The 25,750-nt window shown below is 43.6% G+C and overlaps 1 protein-coding gene across 1 annotated transcript in view; it reads left to right on the forward strand.

Annotated features, from left to right (window-relative positions):
• Nucleotides 1-25,750, forward strand: part of DNER (delta/notch like EGF repeat containing) — a 295,345-nt gene that overhangs the window by 194,318 nt on the left and 75,277 nt on the right. Inside the window, exon 7 of the mRNA XM_028105280.1 lies at nt 14,325-14,438. Within this exon, the coding sequence (XP_027961081.1) occupies nt 14,325-14,438 (114 nt within the window). The remainder of the gene's footprint in view (nt 1-14,324; nt 14,439-25,750) is intronic.

The following is a 25,750-nucleotide window of genomic DNA, read 5'->3' on the forward strand; positions in this document are numbered from 1 at the left end:
TGTATTAGAAACTGTTTTAGGTATCCACCTCCGAGTGGAATTGCTGGAACATAGGATATGTAATGGATCACTTATAGGAGGTCACGCCAGACTCTTTCCTGAAGTGGTTTTGCGCTAATGAGGACTCCCACGTGTGATGCATAATTGGTTTTGTGAATTCATATCATCTTCAAGGTTTTGTAGTGTCAGAGGTTTTAATTTTTCCTAACCGAATGGGTGTAAAAAGGTGTCTCATGGTGGTTTCTGAACTTTGCGGTTCTCTAATGACACTGAGCTCCTCTTCCTGTGTTCATTAGCTTTTTGTGTGTCTTTTCTATGAAATACTGTCTTTCTATCCCTTGCTCCTGTGTGTGTATGTGTGTGTGTTCTTGTTGGTTGGTAAGAATCCTTTGTTTCTTTTTGATACTAACCATCTGTCCATTGTGTGAATTGCAAGTATTTTCTCCAAGTTTGTAAATTGTCTTTTCACTTTGAGGGGTCTTTGGATGAATGGACATTCTTATTATGTTTTGCAAACTTTACTTCTCTAGTTAATTACATTTTATACCCATTTAAGAAAATATTTCTTTGCCTGAAGAGCTAAAAGATATTAACCTATATTTTCCACTCAGCATTTAAAAATGTGTTTTTTTCCAGTCTTTAATTAATATGAATTTTATTTTTGTATATGTTGTTTGAGATAGGGATCTAATTTCATCATTTACTATAATTTTATTTTTCTTCTTCTTTGAAAGTACCCCATATGTGTAAATGTGGAGTATGTGAAACTTTATACTGTGTCCCTCCTAAAAAGCTACTGACAGAATTAGGAATGACTGGATGCCTAATACACTTTTAACTGTGCTGACTCTCAGGCATTTCTGCACTGTCATGATTTAACTATTGATTTGAAATTTTCAGAAGCGTAAGTAACTATTTTTGCTTCTTAGTGGGGAAAAAGATTTCACCTTTATCATCTAAGAGGGCTTAACATCTTCCATGTCAATAGCACATCCTGGCTAGGCGGCACATATATGTATGTAGGATACTCCATGGGACTTCTAATAATAGCAATAACAATAAAAAATACTTTGACTCTCAATTGGCATCCGGGCCAGAGAGTTGCATCACAAGAATATGAATTTTGATAATTCTACTTAGATTCAGGGACAGTCTGGCGATTGCCAGTCCTGCCTCTGTCAGGGTCTTCCCAACTCCCAGCAGCTTTCCCTCCTTGCCTTTCGCAAGCTGGGTCTGCGCGCTTCCCTTCCTCATGGCCTCCATTCGTCCTCATGCTCTAGAACAGATCCTAATCCGAGCTAGAAGAGATTTAGGAAAGGTTACCCTGGTGCCCTCACTCTTTGCTCGTCTGCTTTCTGACTTCGGAATCCTGCTGTTCTCTTAAGCAGGCAGGGTTCTACAGTTCTCAGTTCTTCTCACTTCTCATTCCCAGTAGGACAAGCCCCTCCCCCTTCTAGCTTCTAGCTCCACCTCTCAATAAGCTGCTCACTGCACACGCACGTGTGTACACACACACACACACACACACACACACACACAAATAGCTACTGTTTATTCAGTGTTTACCACCATTACATTCTATTACGCTTTATTTCTCCGTCCCCTGTCAGTGCCAAGCCCCATGCCTCGCGTATTCATAGACACAGAATACGTGATTACATTGAAATGTAGCTTCTTTAATCAGGATTTATTTTATCAAAGCCTTCTCATGTTGAGAATATAATTTTTCCTCAAAGGAGCTATTACTTTTTCTGAAAAGAATAGCTGTGATAGATCTTCAAAACTGTCACTGCCAAAATATTATTAACATTGAGCAAAGCATTTTTCAACTTCAGAGTGCTTCATCGTTCCAGCTTATTGGTGATTTCAGCCCCTTAAAACAAACAAACAAACAAACAAACAAAAAACCTCTTAATTTCTGAGGCACAGAGAACATAGTGTGTGTTCCTGTCCCAGCTCTACCCTTAAACACTGAGTGTTGCTCAAGTAGGTGTCCAGATACCTCTGAGCAGTGAGTTAGAAGAGGATCTTCTGGAGTCACCTCCTCCTGGAGACATGTCCTGAGTAGGATAGGCTGTAGGTGCTCACACCCAGCCTCACTCACCTCAGGAAGTCAATGTGCGAGCAGATGAATGCTTTTTTTTTGGCAAGTGGCTTAGTTCAGAGGTTCAGAGTGGAAAGCACCTCAGGGCTCGTCTCTGGACATGGGGCACAGGAAGCAAGGGTGACCCTGGGAGGCTGAAGGACTTGACCAAAGTCTACAAGCTCATGGGAGACACAGGATTTCAGACCTCTTCTCTCTGTGTCACACCATCTTTGGGTCAGAGTACATATCTACTGCAACATATCCATGGTTTGTGAATTTTACATTTGTTATGAACAGAACCGGAGGTGTGGCCCTCTCTGATGGGCTGTGAACACATTGCCCATGCTGCCGTTCACCTGCTCATGGGACCAGAGGTGGTACCACCCAGGACCAGGGGACAAACTAAACTATAACTTGCTGCTCAGGATTTCATTCCAGCCCCTTCTGCTTACTAGTCATGTGACCCACCTGTCAGCTCTCGGGTGTCCTCATCTTTAAAATAAGGGGTTGTATGAGGATCACTCATTCATTCAAAAATTACTTGTCGAATATCGACTATGTGCCAGGCATTTTCCAGGTGCTGGGAATACATCTGTGAAACAGCTAAGTCCTGTCCCTGTGTTCATGGAGGCCACATTTTAGTGAGGGTGATGATTCGACAGTGTGCACATGTGTGTTCCTTGGTGTGTGTATGTAGTCAAGGAAAAGGGTCAGGCAGTGATAAGTACAATAAAGAAATAAAACAGGTGAAGAGATCAAGAGAAATGGGAGCATGATTTCAGGTAAGGTGATCAGGTGGGGCTTCTCTGACGGGAAAGTACTTGTGTAGAGACCTGAATAAAATGATACACATTGGGAGCGATGTGACTATTGTGGAGAACAGCATCTAGGCAGAGGGAATGGCACGTGCAAAAGTCCTGAGATAGGAATACAGGCACAGCACCTAAGAGCCAGTGGATGAGCCTTGGTGCTGGGAAGGAAGCTGGACCAGACCATGGAGGAAGGACAGGGATTTTATCCAAAGATGACAGGAAGATGTTCAAGGGTGTGAAGTGGGGCAGGCCATCTGACTTCTCTCTTGAAAAGATCACTCTGGACCCTGGTGAAGAAGAAACACAGGGAGGGAAAACGGGGGAAATTAGCCTCCAGGCAAAAGAGAACCACAGCTTGAGCACTGTGGTGCGGGCAGTGGTGGAAGTTTGGATCTGGGATGTATCGAAGGTATCGCTGGGAACACTTGTCTGGGGGGGCGATGAGTGTGCGGTGTGAGTGGAGGTGGGAGATGTGGATGGCTCTGGAGATTTTTTTTTTTTATTAATAACAACTTTGTTGAGATACAACCCACATACCATCGAAGCGTATGATTCACTGGTTTTCAGAATATTTACGGAGTCGTGTGGCCATCACCAGAGTCCATTTTAGAACATTGCCATCTCCCCAAAAAGTAGCCCTCCATCCTCTGCCTATCGTCTTCTGACCCTGCTACCCCCTGCCCCCAGCCCAAGGCCACCGCTGGTCTACTTCCTGTCTCTCTAGATTTGCCTCTTCCGGACATTTCATGTAAGTTGATTGTTTGACATGTGGCCTTTTGTGTCTGGCTTTTTTCACTCAGCGTCACGTTTTCAAGGTTCATCCATGTTGTAGCGCGTATCAGGGCTTTGTGCCTTTTTATGCCTGAATATTATCCCCTTGTATGGAGACGCCACATCTGGTTTGTCTGTTCATCCACTGATGCGCACTTGGGCTGTTTCCACCTTTTAGCCGTTGTGAATAGCGCTGCTGTGAACACCCCCTCCCAAGGGTCTCTGATTCCGTAGGTCTGGGATGCTGCTGGTGAGTTGATATTTGTAGCAAGTTCCCAAGTGGCGATGCTGCTGCTGCTGGTCTGGGGACCACACTTGGAGCACTGCTGGTCTAAACTGCCTGTTAAAAACCCAGAGATCCAATAATATTGGCGTGTTGCTTGGCAGTGTTAAAAATCCGTAAACTATCCATTCATTCAAAAATATTGAGCCATCTGCGGTGTACCGGGCATGGTGCAAGACTGTGAGATTGATAGAAATGGCTCTTGCTTCTAGCCGTGGGTCTCATTGGGTCATGACAACCATCCTGGAAGCCGGGTATTGTCATTCTCCGTATTTCACCCAGGGGGGACGTGAAGGTCAAAGTTAGTCCTTTGATGCGCTACTCGGCCAGTCTTTGCATGGCCATCCCAGACCTTTGACTCTGCAAGCCACTGTCTTTTCCACTGTGCCTCTTGCCCGTGTGCTTATTAAATGTGGTTACTTTCTTTCTCACCTTGAGATAAATTTTCCTAATTTTGCTGGACGTCAGCTTCCTCCCATGTTTTCCTATTGCATATTCCGGTTTTGATTATATTTTATTGATTGCCTTTCACAGATGGGCCGCCTATGTCTTCCTTTCTTTGCCTTTGGTTTTTAAATCGTGCTTGCATTTGTTCGGATGTGTTTGTTTTTCCCTGGCCAGCAGATCTTCCTTTTTTCCTGTTAAATAATTCCTGCCTTCTGACTTTGAAATTGGATGCCTCTGAGATTGAATGTCTAGATGGCTCACAGATTCCTGCTATTTATTTCTTGCTTCAGTGTGCTAATATTAGGCACTCCATCTCTGCCTCTGGCTGAGGCCTCAGCCCCACTGCTCCGATACCTGGCTTCCAGGATGGTTGTCATGACCCAATGAGACCCACGGCTAGAAGCAAGAGCCATTTCTATCAATCTCATAGTCTTGCACCATGCCCGGTACACCGCAGATGGCTCAATATTTTTGAATGAATGGATAATTTACGGATTTTTAACACTGCCAAGCAACACGCCAATATTATTGGATCTCTGGGTTTTTAACAGGCAGTTTAGACCAGCAGTGCTCCAAGTGTGGTCCCCAGACCAGCAGCAGCAGCATCGCCACTTGGGAACTTGCTACAAATATCAACTCACCAGCAGCATCCCAGACCTACGGAATCAGAGACCCTTGGGAGGGGGTATGGAAGGATACACGCAGCAGTCTGAGTTTTCAGAAGGGCAGGAGCTGAGGCTGGTGGGTTCTCGAGGTAGCATCAGGCTTTCAGTACAAATCCAGCAGCTTCGCCTCACTGCACAGCCGGGCTATTAAAAGACCAGGGATGTTAAAAATAGCTCCCACCATGATTCCCACCTTGGAAGCTTTCAGGACAGCTCTCCAAAGAAACAATTAGATTCTACCTCACAGAGTCAGAACCACACAGAAGAATATTTTTATTTCAGTAGAGGAATCATGAGGTAAACATCATGCACAAAAACAGTTGTGCAGGGAAGGAGGATGTTTAGAGAAACACCTGATCGATTTCCTTGTTTTTTTAATAGCCTGATTCATTTAGCTAACGATGCTTCCTTGTGATTTATCATTGAACTGTAGAAGGCTTTCCTTCATTTCAAGATTACAGCCAGCATAGACCACGATTTGGGGGTGCCGGGGGTGCAAGGTTTGTGTTATGTTGCTGGCAATCAAAAGACACTACCAAGATGTGGTTTTCTTCAAACCATCTGGATATTCAAGGGAAAACTTAGCCATCTTTCTCTCTGTACACTGATACATTTTAAATTATATTTTCTACTTAAATACAAAATAGTATAAAATTAAATGCTCCAACTCTACATTAGACCAAATGTAATCTGGGAATGCATCCACTGAATGGATTATTGGGTTCAGTGCGTTTCCTTAAAGGTGCCTGGTCATCTTTACCATCGGCCAGCCTTCACTCCATATGTGTGATTTGTTTCACCCGACATCGTTTCTCATGGTCAGGTGCCTTAAAAATACTAAGCCTTCATTTAGAGTTTAGAGCTTTGCCAATCATCCCATCTGTCCTGGAAAGGCATCCTTATTACGTATCCCAAGGCATAACTTTCTTCCATCTTCTTTGTCGAAGTGGAATGTTCTCCAAAGGAACAGTAAAACCCTCCTAAAAGAGAGATCAGTATTTCCGATAGTCACCTATTTATGAACCAATTATTATTTTATTTATTCATTGCATGTCACAATTATTAATTCCTCAGTAACAAAGCTTTTAGACTCAAGTAATTTATTTCAAAATGGTCTTTAACACGTTAGAGGTTATAAATATTCCCAAGGATTCTGATTTTTAAAAATGTCCTGAAGGTTCTGTTTCCCTGCTTTGAAAGGATTGGTTTCTGTTTAAGGGAAGATGAGAGGTGTTGGGAGGAAAACAAGTGTTTTCGGTTTGAAGGATCAAGGTCTCATTGACCTAAACCAGAGTTTCTCACCTCTGGCATGAGGAACAATTGGGGCTGGATCCTACTTTGTTGTAGGGGACCGTCCTGTGCATTGTAGGATGCTCAGCAGCATCCCTAACTCCTACCCGCTAGATGTCAGCAGCCCCAGTGGTGTGATAATAGACAAGGTCTCCAGACATCACTAAATGTTCCCTGGGGGGAGGCTCATCCGGTGGAGAACCACCGATGTGGGGAATTAAATCCTGCTGGGGGCTGCTGCAGGGGAAAGAAACCTGCTTTAGGTCTCTTGATTTACCGTGTCATGGGCACCTGTTGGAGATGCCGAACACTTCTTGGAGAAGCAAGACTGAAGTTCAGAAGAGGATCGCTGTAACTTTCCATCCATCCCAGTCTGGCTGGGGAGGTGGGGGGGTGGGGGGCCGGGTGTGCTTTAGCAGAGCAATTGCTCCATTGTGGTGTCTCCCAAACTGGAAGTACCCATTGCAGAACACAAGGTGATTTTATTTATTTATTTATTTATTTATTTTATTTATTTATTTATTAAGATTTTTTTATTATGTTCAGTTAGCCAACATATAGTACATCATTAGTTTTTGATGTAGTGTTCAATGATTCATTAGTTGCGTATAACACCCAGTGCTCATCACAAGATGTGCTCTCCTTAATACCTTCTCAAACCCAACACCCAAAAGACAAATAATCCAATCAAGAAATGGGCAGAAGATACAGACAGACACTTCTCCAAAGAAGACATACAACTATGGCTAACAGACACATGAAAAAATGTTCAACATCACTAGCCATCAGGGAATACAAATCAAAAGCACAATGAGATACCACCTCACACCAGTCAGAATGGCAAAAATTAACAAGTCAGGAAAGAGGACAGATGTTGGCGGGGATGCGGAGAAAGGGGAACCCTCCTACACTGTTGGTGGGAATGCAAGCTGGTTCAGCCACTCTGGAAAACAGTATGGAGGTTCCTCAAGACATTAAAAATAGAGCTACCCTACAAGGTGGTTTTAGATAGCACATTTTTGCGAGAATACGCGCTTATTTTAATAGCTATGTATTTATTTTGACGTGCATTAGGGAAAAACGTAACCAGCACATTTTGCCTATGCTGTTCTGGTATTATTGCGTAAGGAGAGGCTAACACTAACTTGAAAGGTATAGTTGATTTTAGGGCAAAAGCTTTAAGCAAGTTGATTCATTTGTGCTAGGAAATGTTTAAGTGTTGAGGATTCAGAGATTAACAAAACAGACAAAGTCCCGGTTCGTAGGGAATTTGTTCTCAAAGGGAAACCAATGAAGGAAAGCATCTCAGGTAATAAACACAATGTGAGGGAGCTTGAAGGAACTCTGGGGGGATAACAGGAGACTCCAGGACAAAGTCCTGCTCGCATGGCTCACCTTCTAAGTGGGGAGGTAACAAGTCTATGTGTGTATTGTCAAGTAGAGGTAAGTGCTAGATGAAGAAGAAGGAAGGGCTTGAGGCCTGAGGTCTGAGCAGGTAAAGATTTCTGGGCAGAGACACGAGTGATGGGAGGGGTGGCCATGGAAGGGTGTAGCATCAGAGGGTGCAAGGTGATGGTGGGACACCAGGGCTGAAGTCTGATGGTCTAGAGTGGCTTTTGTGCATAGGGAAGACTATCTGAAATTATCTTTTGTGTTTGTTCCCTTGCAAGAATTAAATAAAAATAAATTACAGTGATTCTCAAGCTCCATGAAACATCTCAGTGTATAGTGGCTTAGCCTGATCTTTCAATTAAATTCATCAGTCAAAAATCGGTTATTCAGTTATTCAACTGAACATTGTAATTGGAATCAGAAGTCTGATAGACTCTCTCATGCATCCCGTTGTCCTAATCACGGCATGTTCTTTGCACACCCGTAGTCGCAGATTAGCCAAACCAAACACGAAGGGCTGACCCCAGGGCTTGATCTCTGACATCACATCACCATCTATGTATGTGGCCCTATCTCTTTCTGGGTTAAAAGACTCAGACCACGAAGGAGAGAGCTGTGTTATCCTCGGCTAATTGCAGTTCTTGACCCGAATGAATTAGAGCTCGCATTCAGAGGACTGAGGTTGTTTCTGGGAATGAGATTTTTGACTGTCTCCCAAAACCTGGGCATCCAGGGCAATTTTCAGGTTGGTGAGGAACACACAGAGGCCACCCTTCTCTTTTATTGCCTCCAACGGCAGTAAACAGCAGTCCGTCCTCTCCAAATGGGGTTGATTTCACGTGGCACAACCTCTGGGGTCAAGAGACATTTTAACCTGTTTTTATTTATTTTATGTATTTATTTTTTAAAGATTTTATTTACTTGATAGAGAGCAAGCATGAGCGGGGCGGCGGGGGGCAGGACGGACAGAGGGAGAGGGAGAAGCAGACTCCCTGCTGAGCAGAGAGTCCGATGTGGGGCTCGATCCCAGGACCCTGAGATCACGCGCTGAGCTGAAGGCAGACGCTTAACCAACTGAGCCACGCAGGTGCCCCGTTTTGATTTTATTTGTCATCCCCCTTGAGTTTGTAGTGGACTTCCTTCCCTGTGTAGTTGGATTTCAGGTCTCCCTGCCTGGTACTGGAGATGACTTTAATCGCTCTCTTAGGTCCTCTAGTCCTTCATGTAATTCATTTTTCACGTCTCCCACCTTCACTTCCCACTTTTACAGATGAAACCACACGGCATCTCCTGTGGTCGCCCTCTCCTCCCTAAGTTTGTTGCTGATTTTCTTCCGGAGCTTCTTGTTGCATGACAGTTTCAAGTTCATGCCACACTTCTCTTTCAAGGGCAGGATCACAACTGCTCTTGTTGTGTGCCGTATCCCTCTCACGTCTTTGCATGGTCCTGAGGCCACAGCCTGAAAGCACCATTAAAGACGGTGAGAAGGAGCTTGGTGAGGTGAGGGACAGAAGGACCCCGGGGCGGCTGCAGGGCAGTGGTCAATGGGAAGGGCGGGTGGGACTGCAGGGGGCAGGGCCAGATCATGTGGTGCCTTTAAGTCACGGAGTCAAGTGTTTGGGTTTTGTGCCAAGCCCTTTGTAAAGCCGGTGGAGGGCTTTAAGTATAAGAGCAATAGGATATGAGTTATGTTTTTTTTTTTAAAGATTTTATTTATTTGTCAGAGAGAGAAAGAGAAAAAGAGAGAGCACAAGTGTGGGGAGGGGCAGAGGGAGAAGCAGGCTCCCCATTGAGCCAAGAGCCCGATGTGGGACTTGATCCCAGGACCCTGGGATCATGAGCTGAGCCAAAGGCAGACACTTAACTGACTGAGCCACCCAGACACCTATGAGTTATGTCTTGCAAAGCTCTCTCTGGCTACTCCCCCCTGGATTATAGGATGGACTGGAGGAAAGCTGGAGTAGGGCTGAGGAGGTGGGCTGAGAAAAGCCTGGCTTAAGTCCTGGTGAGAGGAAATGATGCCTGGAACCAGACCAACATGAAAACGTCACTTGGTTGTGACACTAATTTGGAAGGGGGTCCGTGAATGCTTAGGGTTTGGCTGAGAAGGGGCCATATCGCTAGTTCCCTGGAAAGAAATGGAGACAGTTACTGATTCTTGCCTTGGTAGTTAGGTATAGTCTTTGTCCCCTTTGGGAACCTGTTGTGGATTTTTAGGGAAGTCGATCTGGCATTCACGCCCTTCCCACATACTTTACATGGGCTTTTACATGGGCTTTCCTTCGTGCCTTGCCAACATTCCCCTTGGGAACTTAGGACCTTGATCTTTAAGTCCTGAAATGTACATTTGTGAGTCTGTGTGTGTGAGAGCAGATTCTCCTGTAACAGGCACAGAATGACCACGTATCACCTTTCTTATCCACTGTGTTGACATAATCATCGCTTTACTCGAACATTTTCCACAGGGTCCTCTGTATGTCTGGCGTTGCTTTGGTAGGATAAGGAAATGTCCAGGGTCAGTGTGGTTACTTTTGTCCTCAGAGAAGAGACCAACTTCCCACAGGATAGAGGGGAGAACCCAGGCAAAACCCTAACGGTCTTATAGAATTTAAGTTCCTACCATTCACTCATTTAGTTTTGACACCTCAGTTATGATATCGAAGAAAGACCCAGGAAGGGTGATTTGTGTATGCCTGGGATATGCAGTTCAGAGTATTATATATAGATTGATATCAAGGATTTGTCTGACAACTGTAGGTAAGTCTCTGCTCTCTCAGGGCCTAAGAAATGACGCAGTGGTGTTTAAAGGTCCCTTAAAACCGATTCTAGGACACACGTTGTTCCTTGTCTTCTGTCTGTCCTGTCCCAGATCTGGCTTCAGTTGGCTAATAGGATCAATGCAGTCAGTGATGGTGCTCCTGGACCTTCCACCTAGCACCTGCCTGGAGGCCAACAGCAATGCCTGGCCAGGTGTGTGGACAAGCGTGAGGTCCTGAATTACAGCTCAGCAGACCCACAGGCTGGGTATTGCCAGTAACTGACCAACTGGTCACCTGCAGCTAAGGAGGCTTGTAATCCCATAATCCCGTAATCCCAGTCCTGCCTCCCTGTCTCCCTCTCTCGTTCCTCCCTCGCTCCTTTGTTGTTTTTCATTTCCAGTGACTTTGCACCCAGAGGCATGTCAATATACACATATGTTAAAGCTCTAGCTAATTACACATGGTCTTTTTCTTTCTATGTCCATGTTTCCATATTTAAAAAAATCTTTAATAGAAAGCTTAAAACTCAGGAATCAAAAGCGGTGATATAGTGACTGGTCCCTGACCTGTGTTCCTCGTTGGAAAGGACTACTGGCATTTGAGTAACAAAACTCTCACAAAACTCTCTTGTACTGGATCATCTCAGTGTGAGGCTTTAGAATCTCCACCACTGGAGGACTGGCGGGAAGCCCCCAAACCATTTATGACACCTGGTGGGAACGCCCCAAACCATTTATGACAATCCCAAACACCCCACACACTGCAAGTGTGGGTTGGCCTCTTAGGTTGAAATATTACTAAACTTGCATATGTAAATATTGGAGCACTTAACAGCACTTAAGATTCACCTTGCTTATAGGTTTAATTCATTAGATCTGTTGGATAATAGTGAATGAAATGCATGGGAAGATTTGTATGTTATCCAGCAACTGCGGCTCTTAAAAAGAAATTGTTGAAGTTACTAAATGTAGTTTAAAGTGTTTCATTAAACTTGTAAATGGGACCAAACATTAAAGAGGCCATTAAAAGTATTCTTTAAAAAAAAACAAAATGAAACAAAACTCCTTTAGTTAGGGATACATGTTGATGTCTTGACAGGTGAAATGAAATTTGCTTGAAGATGCCCCAACAGGGAATATATAAAAATATGAGGGAACTAGATGAAATTAAATGGACAGAATGTTAGTAATTGTTGAAGTTAGGTGCTAGATATGTGAGGGTTATATAGTAGTCTCTCTCTGTTTAAATATGTTTAAAATACCCAAGTAAAAAGTTCAAAAAAAGTGAATGTTAACATTTTCTCTAAAGAACTTTGAAGCTCACGGAATCCCTCATTCTGCTCATGTTCTTCCTGTCTGGTAGAGACATATGCACCCCTTACAGATGATATCTAATTGGCCTCTGGCTATTTTTCATGCTTTTGTGTGATTCTTTGGTCACGGTTTTTGGGTTTTTCTGAGGGCAGGATTCATGACTCTGTGTCTTATGAACACACCTGCCTCTAGGAAGCCACCATTTGTAGCTGGTCACACACACACACACAACACACACACACATACACACACACACACACAATACTTGGTTAGCCCAAGAATAACCATGATGTTTACTTTACATTTGTCTCTGTGTTAGTCTATATCTACATTTTCTGTTATTTTCCCTTCATGTTAAATACATGTTTGTTGAGGACATGATGCACATTGCCTCAGGCTTAATGATACATTGAAGGGTTTGGGTTCAGGAGTTTGACTGCCTGTGTGGCTTTGTGAGAATTACTAAACTTTCTAGTCCTCAATTTCCTCATTTGTAAAATGGACATGATTATGATACTGACCTCAGAGTTTGCAGTGAGGGTGAGTTAATGTATAGAAGGAAAAAAAGAAGTGTTCTATTATAAATATTAGCTACTATTTTTAGTCAAAAAGTTATTTATAACACTTTTTTTTAAAGATTTTACTTATTTATTTGAGAGAGAGAGAGAGATTGAGAGAATGAGTGGGAGGAGGGTCAGAGGGAGAAGCAGACTCCCCTCGGAGCAGGAAGCCCAAGGTGGGACTCGATCTTAGGACCCTGGGATCATGGCCTGAGCTGAAGGTAGATGCTTAACCGACTAAGCCACCCAGGCGCCCTGTAGCAATCTTCTTAAAAACAGTTTGCTCTCCCTCATTCTGAATTTAATTCAAGCTGTCGTTTGAAGGTGTATTAACATAATATTATCATATTAATGATATATTAATATGATAATATATTATTTGAAGATATATTAACAATATATTAAGATAGTCTGTTCTGCAATTTTTTAAAAAAGATTTATTTATTTATTTTAGAGAGCAAAAGAGAGTGGGGGAGGAGGAGAGGGAGAGGGAGAGAGAAAATCTCAAGTAGACTCCCTGCTGGGTGCGGAGCCTGATGCAGGGCTCCATCTCATGACCCTGAGATCATGACATGAGCCGAAATCAGGAGTCGGATGTTCAACCGACTGAGCCACCCAGGTGCCCCTCTGTTCTGCAATTTTGAAATAGCTTTTTGTCCTGGTGTTTGGATTTTTAGTTTATACAAATATTTTACTCATCTCATCATACTCACTGATAAGCTAGAATTTCCTGGACTGTTTTAAAGCCTGGAGGGAAGAGTAGGGTTGCAAATAAATGCCTCCACATTCGAAGTCTGTAATTCATACTAGTTTGGCAGGTAATTGAAGCTCAGGCAGATCATCTCTCTTCTAATATTGATTTATTTTTGCAAATCTCAGATTCAAGTGCTAATGACAGTCTTTCAAAACTAATAATTCAGAGAGACAAGTTTTTATGTACTTAATGTACATCCTGGGAAGGTATAAAATGTTACAGTGTGATTATAATTGTGTAGAAAATATCTGTGCATAAAAATTTCTGATAGAATTATCTCCAAATTATTAAGAGTTCTGTCACTCAAATCACAGAACTAAGAGCAACTCCTCTTTCTATTTGACATCTTGTATTTTCCAGATTTTCCTTCATAACTATTTTCTACTTTAAGAGGAACATATTGGCATATTATTCTTTCAAAGTTGCCTCTCTGGAGGGCTTTGTTTTCAAAGTTAATAAAGAATTTGGAATTTTTTTTAAAGCTTTTTGGTTGCATTCTGATAGGTGGGAGTCCTTATTTCCTCACCGCACATGTGTGGTTATGCTACTATCCAAGGAAATCACCACTGGAATCTTGCTTCACAGAGAATTTACTGATTTGGTTGTGATTCAAATAAAATTAAGAATAATATATTAATGTGCTTAATATTATGTGTGTCTCAATCCCTTTATCTTTAAAATGAGGGGGTGGGGCATGGCATTAACACAGAAGGGTTCTTCTAGCTGTAAAATGTACATTAAAAAATTTTTTCTAATACCTAGCATTTTTCCTAATGCATTAAAAAAAAAATAGGTATTGGGATGACCTAGGGAAAGTGGCCATCTTTGTTAGGTCAAGCCGAACATTGTAGATCGTGTTTTGCCCTACATCTGAAGGAAGCTGGGACCCCTCCGTTTCTGAAGGTTTGGACTAGTATTTTGAAATAAAATGCAGAGCTAATGCTGAAGAAAAGTCTTTCCTTGCAATAAAGACTTTTATAAAGGAAATGATTTTTGAACTGCGATTCTAAACTGCGATGATTGTTTTCTTCTTGCAAAACAAAAGTAGATCAAGGAGTGGCTGGGGGGGCCCTTCAGCTCAAAGTCGTTGTTTTTGGTGGGTGGATACCAGTGGACCCCATCAATTCCTGGGGCAATGCACTGTGGGTTTGAAGTGACACATTTTATAAAATGTCTATCTTGTTTTACTCAGGTTATACTGGAGAGCTTTGCCAATCCAAGATTGATTATTGTATCCTAGATCCATGCAGAAATGGTGCAACGTGCGTTTCTAATCTCAGTGGATTCACCTGCCAGTGTCCAGAAGGTAAATATTATTGCCTGGGAATCCCTTTTGTTTTCCACTTTAAATCATAAACTACTTTGATCAGCGTTAAATTTCTGAAAAAATCCATACAAGAGAACCTCCTATTTTGTTTACAAAATGTTTGAATATTAGACATAATCTAGGAATTTCTGTGATTTTTATTTATACATTGAAAACTGAATAAATACAATACAGTGACTAACTATAAGTTTTTTTTCTAAATTTCACGTTAAAATTTTCCAAAATTTTACTTGTTTTTGATACCAGTTCACATAAAAAATCTTTTTTTAAAATTTTATTTATTTATTTGTCAGAGAGAGAGAGAGAGAGAGAGCACAAGCAGGGGGAATGAGCAGAGGGAAAGAGAGAAGCAGATTCCCCGCTGAGCAGGGAGCCTGATGTGGGACTCGATCCTAGGACCCTGGGATCGTGACCTGAGCCGAAGGCGGACGCTTAACTGACTGAGCCACCCAGGCGTCCCACATAAAATATATTTCAACATAAGGTTCACCTGATTTTATTTTTAAATCAACTTTATACCATCTTAGAAACTTGAAAGCCACATCTTTTGAGCTACTTTTATTTTAAACTTTGCTTTTAGAGTAGTTTGATCTGAAGGAACAGGCAGCTAATCATAGCTATCAAGCTAGTGTGCAAGGAATGATTTTGGGCTCAGAGGAAGTTCTCATTTCTGTGTGGAGGAATGTTGTGGAAGCGATTACTTTAAACTTTAATGTTGTAAGAATAACCTGATATTAGAGGTATTTTCCCCTTAAAACCAGCATGTAAGCTGATCCACGGCAGTGACATTGACAACCACATTAAGTACAATGACGTCCTCCGCGGAGATTAAACGTGGAGTCTGAGCGTAAGGAAGCATCTCTGTCTGCCACATTATCCTCCGCTGCTCCTGGCTGAGAGGCTGCAGGGGGCCAGTGAGCAGTTGCTAAAAGGCACTGACCTCCCAGGTGACCTGAGGGCTCTGGGTTGCCAGGAGCAGCACCTGCGCTCTGTAGCATCTCCTACTCTTTGATGTTTTGAAGACTCGAACTAAAGAAGCGAATCCTGTCTCCCAGCTTCTGCTCACTTGCTGGCGGGTATTAGCAGGAGGCGGTGGCCCGCCTACTTATCCCTGCACCCCCTTCCCCAAGTTGGCATGTGTTCCTGATGTATGCGGTTACCATGACAATGGAGTTCAATGTGCTTGATGAGCCCCAGCTTTGACTCTTGCCTTGAGCCTCTGAAGCAAATGGGAGAACTTTGAAATGTTGGAAGGGTGGAGGGCTGAGCAAGCAGCACCCACGTCACTTGCAGATAGAGCACTTTGCAGATTTTCACAGCGTCACTAATTCATTGCTACCTAAGGGGTTAATTAGTTGCTACCTAAGTGGTTGTAGGCTGCGCTTAATGGGCAAGGGCGGGCTTCAGGGTCACCAGCTGATTGACCTCGGCAAATCATTAATCCCCACTCCCCCCCCCCTTATCCTCCTAAATGTGGGCTACGGTGATACTGCAGACTTCATAGGGCCATTCTGGGTACAAATGGGATTTTTGTGAAAGAGCTTTGAAAACTCCAAATTGCTTATTTTTAGTTTTGATAGCCACCAGAAAGTTAAAATGAAGCCGCAGAGGCTCAAAGAGGTAGTGACTTACAAAAATCACACCGCTGGTGCGCCTGGGTGGCTCCGTTAAGTGTCTGACTCTTGATTTCGGCTCAGGTCATGATCTCAGGGTCCTGATATTGAGCACCCCGTCGGGCTCTGCACTCAGCGTGGAGCCTGCTTGGGATTCTCTCTCTCCCTCTGCCTCCCCACTTTCCTCTCTAAAACAAATCAATAAAAAATTTTTTTTTAGAAAGCTGAGTATTTAAAAAAAATCATCCCAGTAATAAGGGATGGCTCTTGAAGTAGGACCCGGGAGTTTTGCTTTTGCTCCGTTTTTCTGGTGGATGAGGGTGGCCGAGGACTTCCTGTTCTCCAGGCGCTGTGCTGGGTGCTGGGACTTAAGGGTTGGCAAAGCTGGGAGGGCCCCTCCTGTGGTGCAGACCCAGGTAGGTACGTAATGACAACAGGACTGGGGCCTTGAAGATGCACAGATGGAAGCTGGTCAGTCTTGGGGAGCTGGGACTGCTGCCCACATGGGGAGACCCTGAGTGAGGACAGGGAGGAGGAGGGCGGAGCTGATGGCATCGCCAATGAGGGAAGACGAAGAGGAAGAAAGTGGGTGATGGGAAGGCTGAAGCGTGCCGGGCTTCACGGGGCTTTGTGGGCCGGGGTGGGACACTTCACTGTCATCCTGAGTGGGGAGCCAGGGGCTTTGGTCTGGAGCCCGGCCCCGCCACTGACTCACCAGCCCCGTGTCATGGGCGAGTGAGCTCATCCCTCTGTCTCACTTTCCTGGTCTGTAAATTGGGGAAATGATGCTGCCCACTTAATAGTCGGGATGAAACGAGATGACGCAGGTAAAGTCCTCAGCACAGTGCCTGGTTATGTGCTCATTCCACACGAGCTGCTTCATCCTTATTGTTTTCCTAATAACGATTACTATTAAACCATGATGGATATAGACTGGAGAGAGACGAGAGTGGGAATAAGGAGAGAAGTTTGGGGATTGTTGCAGAAGTCCAGGAAATAGATGTGGGACTGGTAGGAGGGGAAGGGTGGAGCTTGAGAGGTCAAAAGAGGCGGCCTGAGGTGGGGGGGTTATGGAGGGAGGGGGAGAGGGGGGCACGTCTGTGCCGTCTCTCACTCTACAGTTGGTTGTGCCGTTCATGGAGAAGAAGAAATGCAGAGGAGAGATGTTCTGTTTTGGACGTGTTGAGTTTGAGGGGCCTTTGAGGCATCCAAGCAAGGATGTCAGCTGAGCAGTTGCTGTGTGAGTCTGGAGGTTGGGGCAGAAGTCTGGGCCAAGTCCAGATAAAGACACTCTAGCCCAGAGATGGCAGTTTAAAGCTGGCCATCCGGAGGATTGTCGAGGGAACCTTCTCTTTTATCTGGTGGCCTGTCCATTCCTCCATGCTGTCTGGATAAAGCTGAGAGGAAAAGTGATGATCTGGACTTACAAGGATGAAGACGGATTTCCCAGCAGTCTTTGCACAAAGACTTTTGTTCAGAAGTTTACCTTCCCTGAAGATGGACTAGGAAAAAGGGGCTTTAATTATAGTTCTGAAGGATTCATCGCCGTGTTTTGGAGCCTCTTAGTGGGAGCGGAGGTTGGGCTGGCATTTTTAAAGCAGCCCCTCCCACTGACTTGCTCTTTGGGTGCTGGTTGTAGAAAATAATGTTTATAGAGCACTTTAAAAAGCTTATGTCTCCAGGATCCTTCTCATTTCAGCCACATTGTGAAGACAAGTTTGGAAAGTGTCGCAAGTGCACAGAATGTTCTGGATTCTGAGCCAGCACTGGACACTTGCTGCCTTCTTTTATTTCTTTCTTTCCCTTTTTTTCCTCCAGTGATTAACATTTTGTCATGTTTGCTTTATATGTATGCATTTACATATCTGGTCTGTGTCTTTGCAAAGTAATTTGAAAGTAAACGACAGACATCGTGCCCCTTCATCCCCAAATAAATCAGTTTGTGTTTTCTGAGAATCAGGACATTCTCCTTCATATGTTACTGTGCATCTAGAAAATGATCACATCTAAGAAAATTAGTAATGACTTCCGAATATTGCTTGCTGTGGCCCTTTTTTCATTTACACCTTTATATGCATTAATTCTGTCTGCCCTGCTTCCCCGTGTTATCTTGTGAGGGTGGGAAATACCCTTCTCGTGGAGCACTTAGCTCCATATTTTATGTTAGTAAGAGGTTCATAAAAATGTGTTTATAAAAGTCAACACTTAGGTATCACTCTGTATGTCTCCCAGCTCATCTGACCCTCACGGCAATCCGATGAAGCAGATGCTATTAATATTTCCATTTAACAGATTGGGAAACCAAGGCACAAGAGATTAAATACCCTGCCTATGATCACATAGCTAGAAATTTAAACCCAGGCAACTTGGCACTGGCCCTCTTAACCATTGTCCCATACCATCTCTAAATACATCCTTTAAAATAAGTTCCATCCTGTTTACTTATTTTTAAAGATTTTATTTATTTATCTAAGAGAGAGAGAGCACGAGCAGGAGGAGCAGAGGGTGAGGGTCAAGCAGAATCCCCTGCTGAGCATGGAGCCCGATGTGGGACTCGATCCCAGGACCCTGGGGTCATGACCTGAGCTGAAGCAGACACTTAACTGACTGAGTCACCCAGGCGCCCCCTCCATTCTGTTTATTTTTAAAGATGCTCTTTTTAACCAGAGTCATAAGTAAAATAAATGAAAATTATCTTGGGTTCTAAAACTTCTAAATGTCCCTGCTAAAAATTCTTAAGTCTGGGAAAGGCTAGAAAAAACTTTTTCATATATATATTTAAATAAATTATATATATTCCTTTTTGTAAGTACAGTGAGATCCTTTTACAGTAATTCCCAATTCCTTCCCTGTCCAGAAAGCTGTTAAAACTAGGTTTTCCCTCTGGTTAGTGCTTTCAACTCTGCGCTCATATGCTGGCTCTTTTCTGCCTTTTTCATCTTCATTCCGTTTCCTTCAAGGATCATTCTCCCGCCCATCTGCACCAAGTCCTTCGAGGTTGGAGTCCTTCCTGGGCATCTGTCTCTTTGACTCTCGCCTTCTTTTTAACCTCTTTCCGAAAGTTCAAAGTCAGGCCTACTGGACGGCGTGCACGGTGATCATTTAAGCTCTCCTTCTGGAAGTTGTCTGCTTTCCTCCTACACTTAGATTTTTATCCTCCATCAACAGGTTCTGTCTTTTCTCTGAATTTCTACTTAACTTTCACTGGGTCCACATCTGTAAAGTGCTGTTTCAGGTTATGGGGACTGTGGAGGTGCTAAGAAACAAAAGTAAAAATATCATGAGTATTTTTTTATCTGTACCGTATTGAGTGACAACAGCACAGAGCAGTAATTAGAAGCTGATTTTATTGCCTATGTTATTTACTCTGTACGCTGACATTGTCTTTATGTTTGGTTTAGAACTTTGAGATCCTTAAATTTTAGACTAAATGCGTTATAATTCTGAAGACGCCTAATTATATATACTTACCATCACTGCCTATTGGTATTTAAACACGCAAATTTAAATATACAAATATACTTAAATGCATATGTAAATAAGATCTGACTATGACTGTCTAGCCATCATCTTTGCTTCCACATCTCAATTTTTATTTTTTTTCTGCCTCAGAATTTGAGGCAGAATACCACCCAGACTAATAGGGACTAAAAAAGAACTTAATAGAGATGAAAACATTCAGCAAGAAAGCCCATTTGTTGGTTCTGCAGGTGTGACGATTGGCACGGTGCAGGGAATAGGATTGAATTGAGTCGGATCTAGTCACCGTTCCGGCATCTCCCTGGGCGCGCACAACCAGAGACTGGAGTGAGGATTTGGGGCTTCAGGCACGATTTTGAGAAGATACTATTTTATCCAATATATTTTACAAACATTAGTCTAAATACATTTTCTGGTGTGATGCCTTCTGATGGGATTGCAGATGCACAGAATCTGTATTAACAGCTCTTTGCACTATAGTTCCGAGGGCGAGTATTGCAACCAGGGAGGGGACCCGCTTCCTTTGGTCCTTGAACTATATATAGAACACCACACTGGATTCCACTGTCTGACATGCAGATCTTATAACGTAGAAACTCCAGAGCCATGGACGGCTGGAGTCCTTCTCTGACCCGGAGGTCCTGAGACCTGAGTCTGGGGCCAGTGAGGAATTGGGGGGGAGTGGGTTGGTCACAAACGTGGCATATTAGGGTCACATTGCTTGTGTTTGAATTCTGGACCTACCCCCCTCACAGCTCTTTGCTTCTCAGAGGCTCATTTTCTCACTTAGAAAATGGGGATGGTGTTAGGACATACTTTATAAGTTTATAGTAATATTAGCAATGATGATAATGAGGATGCTGATGGGAGATTTAGTCATATCGCTTTGGGTGAGTCATATAATTTTTTATCTCTTCCAGCCATTGTTTTCCTGTTGCAAAACGATGAGGATTGACTATTACCTTTAAGGGACCCTATTCCAAAAAGCCTTTGATTCAGATCTCTCTGTTTAAGAGCCCCTTGCTGAGTCAATAAATCCAGCTCATTGTTTCAAGTAATGTTTACAGAGAAAAGTTTCATAACCTCTTAACGGCTCCCTAAAACTTAATGTTGGCCCATGAGCCCCGTAGGTTAAATCCCACTGCAACAAGCTCCAAGGGTTTATCCAAACTATTTTTGTTTTTCTATATTTTATAGCTTTGAGTAATCAAACCATATAAATCCTTTTGTCCAATTCAAATGTCAGTGGTAATGCTTTTCATCTTACAGGGATTTACAGGCAATAGCCACACATGTCATAAAAATTATCTCTGAGATAATGTGTATTGTTCAGAAACGGGGCATGTTACCCAGTAAGGATTTAGGAGTTACACAGTCCTGGGATTTGGTTGTTTTTCCCTAGTATCCTGATATGTAGGGTTTTGGTGAAAGCACTCTCTGAGGACCTTATTAAACTACGTGTATTTACATAAGAAATGTGCAGCATGTCCTCATAAAATTACCAGGCTGGAGTAAAATGTTGCTCTTATTCTTTTAAAATTTGGCATTATCCCTAAATCACCACTTCATTTGGGAATTGTAGCAGCTGAGACCCTTGGAGTTCCAAGGGTCCCATAGTTTCACCTTTTGGAAACAAAGCAGGCTTTCAGATTTATCAAGTGTGAGTAAAACTTAATTTCTGTGTTTGGTGCATGCGGATTAATTTTTGATTTTCACCTGAGTTCATATTTCTCATCTTTTCTCTTTTTTTTTTTTCCACATAGCACAGTTTCTCTGAGGTTGTTTAAATACAAGTATTGCAAGGGATTTTGTTTGCCTGCTTCTCGAATCAGTGGTGGGATGAGGCACTCACTTCAGTGCGTGACCAGGGTCCTGTCATTTTTAGCTCTGCTCCTCCTCTGGGAACCATTCTGATGTCCCAGTCATTGTGGCAGATGACAGTTGGAAGGTACAGTGGGACAAATGAATGAAGAAATAAATAATGGTATCTTGCTGCTTTTCTTTTTAAGAAGAGGTAGGGGATACCTTATAGTATGATGAATTCCGATTTCTTAAGGCGTGCCTCCAGATCTACTCTACACATGAAAATTAGTGTTCTTAAAACCTTTTGGCCTTAAAAATTCAGGTCCTGAATTTCAACTGTTATCTCTCTTGTGGCCTCAGGAATCACAACAACCTCAGCAGTAACCGTAACAATGAGGATATCTGCTGTTCGTTGCGTGCGTGCTGGGTGTTCGCCCTTGAAATTACTATTTGGGATACGTTAGCGGTTAACAGCTGGGGCGCAGGTAGACTTGGCTGCTTGAGTTGGAATCTGTGTTTGATCCCATATTACCTGGTGACCTTGGGCAAATAAACCAAAATTCTCTATGCCTCATTTTCTGCATCTGTACAGTGAAGGTAGTATTAGTGCCAACCTAACGAGGTTGTTATAAGGATTAAATCTGTATACGGTGCTCAGAACGGTGGGCTAAGCGATTAATATACAAGGAGAATCCCTGTGGACCCAGGAGATAAGACAGGTTTGTCTGATTCTGGAGTCCGTGTTCTCTCTGCTGTACTAAGCTCCTTTTCTGGTCAAGTTCAACCTTGCGTGACAACTAGCTAGCTGGGTGCACGTCTGCTCTCCCTCATGGGACTCCAGACTGGTTGAGGGTGGCGATGCTGAACTTTCTTTTATATTCCTTAGCACGCCTGGCACTTAAGTACCTGTGAGCCTTTTGTTGAGTGTCTGAGTGAGTAAATATCTCAAAACCGTTGCAACACGGTCATTTCATTTCGTATGGGAGGAAACCGGAGCCAAGATGAATGAACCCATGTTCACTAATGTAACCAGGTGACTCTCACTGGTGAGACTCCAGCAGTGGGGGGGGGGGACCAGATCCCATCCAGTAGCCCATTCAGCATGGTTTAGGGGTCATCGGAGACTTGGGCAGATTTCATATACAGAATTTGGGGATCCCTTCTCTGGTGCTCTTCCTTCCTAGGACCCTTTCCTCCTCCCCATGCTGAGCCTGCGCCAGGCTCCTTCCTGGGGTCCCTTTGGGCAGAGAGAGCAGGTTCACCGCTAGCGGCTTTGTGCCCCTGTGTTATTGTCCCAGCTGAGGCTGCCTGCGGGGTGGAGCTCCCCAGATGGGAAACGCACCCCATGCTGGCTGCTTCCTCTGTGTTCTGACCCTCCTCCAAAAGTGGTCTGCTTTCGTTCACTTCCCAGAGCCACATAGTTGTGGGGTTATTTGGTCTGGAGTTTACTGTTGTTATTTGTGGGAGAATCTGTAAAAAAAGCTTACTTTTGCCATATCAGAAGCAGAATGTCCGTATCATTGTCTTTAATAGCAACCAAGATCCTTTATGATAGAAATACAAATATCCTAAAAGTAAGTATAATTTTTTATTTCTCTCTGCAGCAGAATTTGTGTCCATTTGTGTGTGTGTGTGTGTGTGTGTGTGTGTGTGTGTGTGTGTATATTCCCTGTTTTAGACAGCTGGGGGAAGCTGGAATGAAATTTTTGTCTGACTTGGACCAAAGCACCATGTGATGCGCTCCTGGGTCTTACTGTGAACAATTCAGACCAGGGCTTTGAGTCCTGGGAGCGTGTGAAAGTGGGATTGACAGACACCTGGCCTAAGAGAGCTGAACACACACGCAGCTGTGAAAATAGAAGAATGTTGGTTAATTACTTTATCATGTTCTATTTTTGGTTAAATAAGCTTTCTTTGACTAGTTTTTTTCCAACCTAGTTCTCATCTCCCGTGACCTGATGTCCTACTGATAAAAGGCTGCTGAATGTAGATGCTTAGGCTTCCCCTTCTCGAGGCATTTCCCACTGCTCTTCTTTCTAATTGCCCCAGTTATATTTAATTGTAATTTGTATGAAGAACCTTGTCCCTTCCTTGCTTTCAACTCTCAAATAGTCTACACGTAGTGATGCATCTGGTCACGGTACAGCAGGGCATGCACGTGCCTGGTCTCACCACTGTCCCCCCTCGCTGCACTTGTCCGTCATCCTCTGCTCTGTTACACTCTGGGACTTTATATAATACTCGAAATAATTTTATCAGTTTCCCTTCACAATCAGAGAAACCTATGCTCAAATGAGCTCAAAGGAAAAAAAAAAAACACACCTGTAATTGCATCCATCAAGAGAGATCGCTTTGAATTTTAGGCAAGTATCTTTGAAGTCTCTTTTTAATTTAATTTAATTTTTTAAAGATATTTATTTATTAGAGAGAGAGAGCAGGAGCAGGGGTAGAGGGAGAGGGACAAGCAGACTCCCTGCTGAGCAGAGAGCCCAATGAGGGACTCGATTCCAGGACCCCGGGATCATGACCTGAACTGAAGGCAGTGCTTAACCAACTGAGCCACCCAGGTATCCCTAAAGTTTCTTTTTTTTTTTAAGATTTTATTTATTTATTTGAGAGAGAGAATGAAAGAGAGAGAGCACAAGAGGGGGGAGGGTCAGAGGGAGAAGCAGACTCCCTGCTGAGCAAGGAGCCCGATGTGGGACTCGATCCCGGGACTCCAGGATCATGACCTGAGCCGAAGGCAGTTGCTTAACCAACTGAGCCACCCAGGCGCCCTAAAGTTTCTTTTTTTATGTGCATTTTAGAAAACTAACATTGGATCTTACTGTGCATTCTCTTTTGTAATGAGCTTCTTACACTGAATAATGTGTTCCAAATGTTCTCCTGTATCATTATTTTCCTAAAGCATTGTTATTAATGGCTGCATTTTATTCCATCATATGAATGTGGCATAATGTATTTAATGAAAGACTTAATCATCCGCATACTATTTATTGATTACCTACTTTGTGGCAGTTACTGTGCTAATGACAAGGGATCTAGGAGTGAACAAGATAGATGGGGGGCTCTGGCTCATGGATCTTGTGGGATAGGAGGTGAGAGACAGTGTAGACGCTATGACCAGGGATATGGCCAAGCTCTACTGGGGTGGTCCAGTGGTTGAAGAGGGACCCCCCCCAACCCGGACTGGGGGCTGGAAGGAAAGTCTGGGAATGTTCCGAGGGAAGTGATGTTTCAATGGAGACCCGAAGGAGAAGCAGCACCAAGATGAGTAAGTTAGGACTGTGGGCAGAAGACTGTGTCTCCCAGGGAGACAACATGGACACCATGTGTGAAGGTCCAGGAGAGAGAGGGTGCCATGTTGGAGGAACAAAGTGGAGCTCAGCAGAGCTGTAATGCAGAATGTGATGGAGAGATGGTATGGGCTAGGGACTGAAGTATAAGGCAGCTCGGCAGGCCTTCCAACACCATGACAAGGGGGTTGAACTCCATCCAAGAGTGTGGGGAAGGGCACCATAATTCGTTTTAGCAGAGAAGGGGCAGAACTTGAGCATTTGGGAGAAATTACTGTGGCTGAAGGAGGAATAATGGATCAGAGGATGACAAGAGTCAGAGAACTCTTTTTGGAACCTGTTACAGTAATTTAGGTGAGCAATAATGGTGGGATGAATTGGGGACAATGGAGGTAGAAGGGGATGGACTGGCTGTAAGAGGAGGGGGAGAGGGACCATGGAAATCAACCCAGCTTTCAGAAAGCCTTAGGCAGCTGCATGTATGGGGGTGCTGTGGGGCAGTGAGCAGCTTTGAGGGGAGAGGATGGGAAGTTCCATTTGGGACACGGATTTAATGAACCCACGGGACACTCTGTTGATTACCAGATGGCTTTGGTCAAATTACTTAACCCTCTGGGCTTCAGTTTCAAAATACGGAAAAGGTAACATGCACCTCATGGAGCTGTGAGGTGGTACGGGGCAGGTGGGTATTCAGTACCTGTGTCTCCCTTTCATGTCCCATTTCTTAGTTCCTATCTTTTTTTTTTTCCTTTGGTGTTTCTCCGGACTCAGAATTTCTACAAAGAGTTGAAACATTATTTTTCTTGTGTGTGTAAGGCGATCCTCTGGCTGTCTTATAGGGCAAATTTGTTGTTCATGTCAGAGAGGATGGTTATGTGGTTTGCTCAGGAGTCCCTGCTCAGGATTCCCAGCCTCTTGTGGGCTTCCCGTTTCCTCTCTGGACTCCTACGGTAGCTTCTGGACTTCTTCTGATTCACTCTTGTCCTCTGTGGTCTGTTCTCCACACAATAGGCAAAGTGACCTTTCTAAAATGTAGATCCCGTGTTTTCGCTCTCTGCCCCTTAAACCTCAGGTGATTTTCCACTCAACGTGTGGTGTA

Source organism: Eumetopias jubatus, unplaced genomic scaffold (genome assembly GCF_037043125.1).
Source record: "Eumetopias jubatus isolate StellerSeaLion01/CBP00866 unplaced genomic scaffold, mEumJub1_p1.0 scaffold_3, whole genome shotgun sequence".
Lineage (NCBI taxonomy): Eukaryota > Metazoa > Chordata > Mammalia > Carnivora > Otariidae > Eumetopias > Eumetopias jubatus.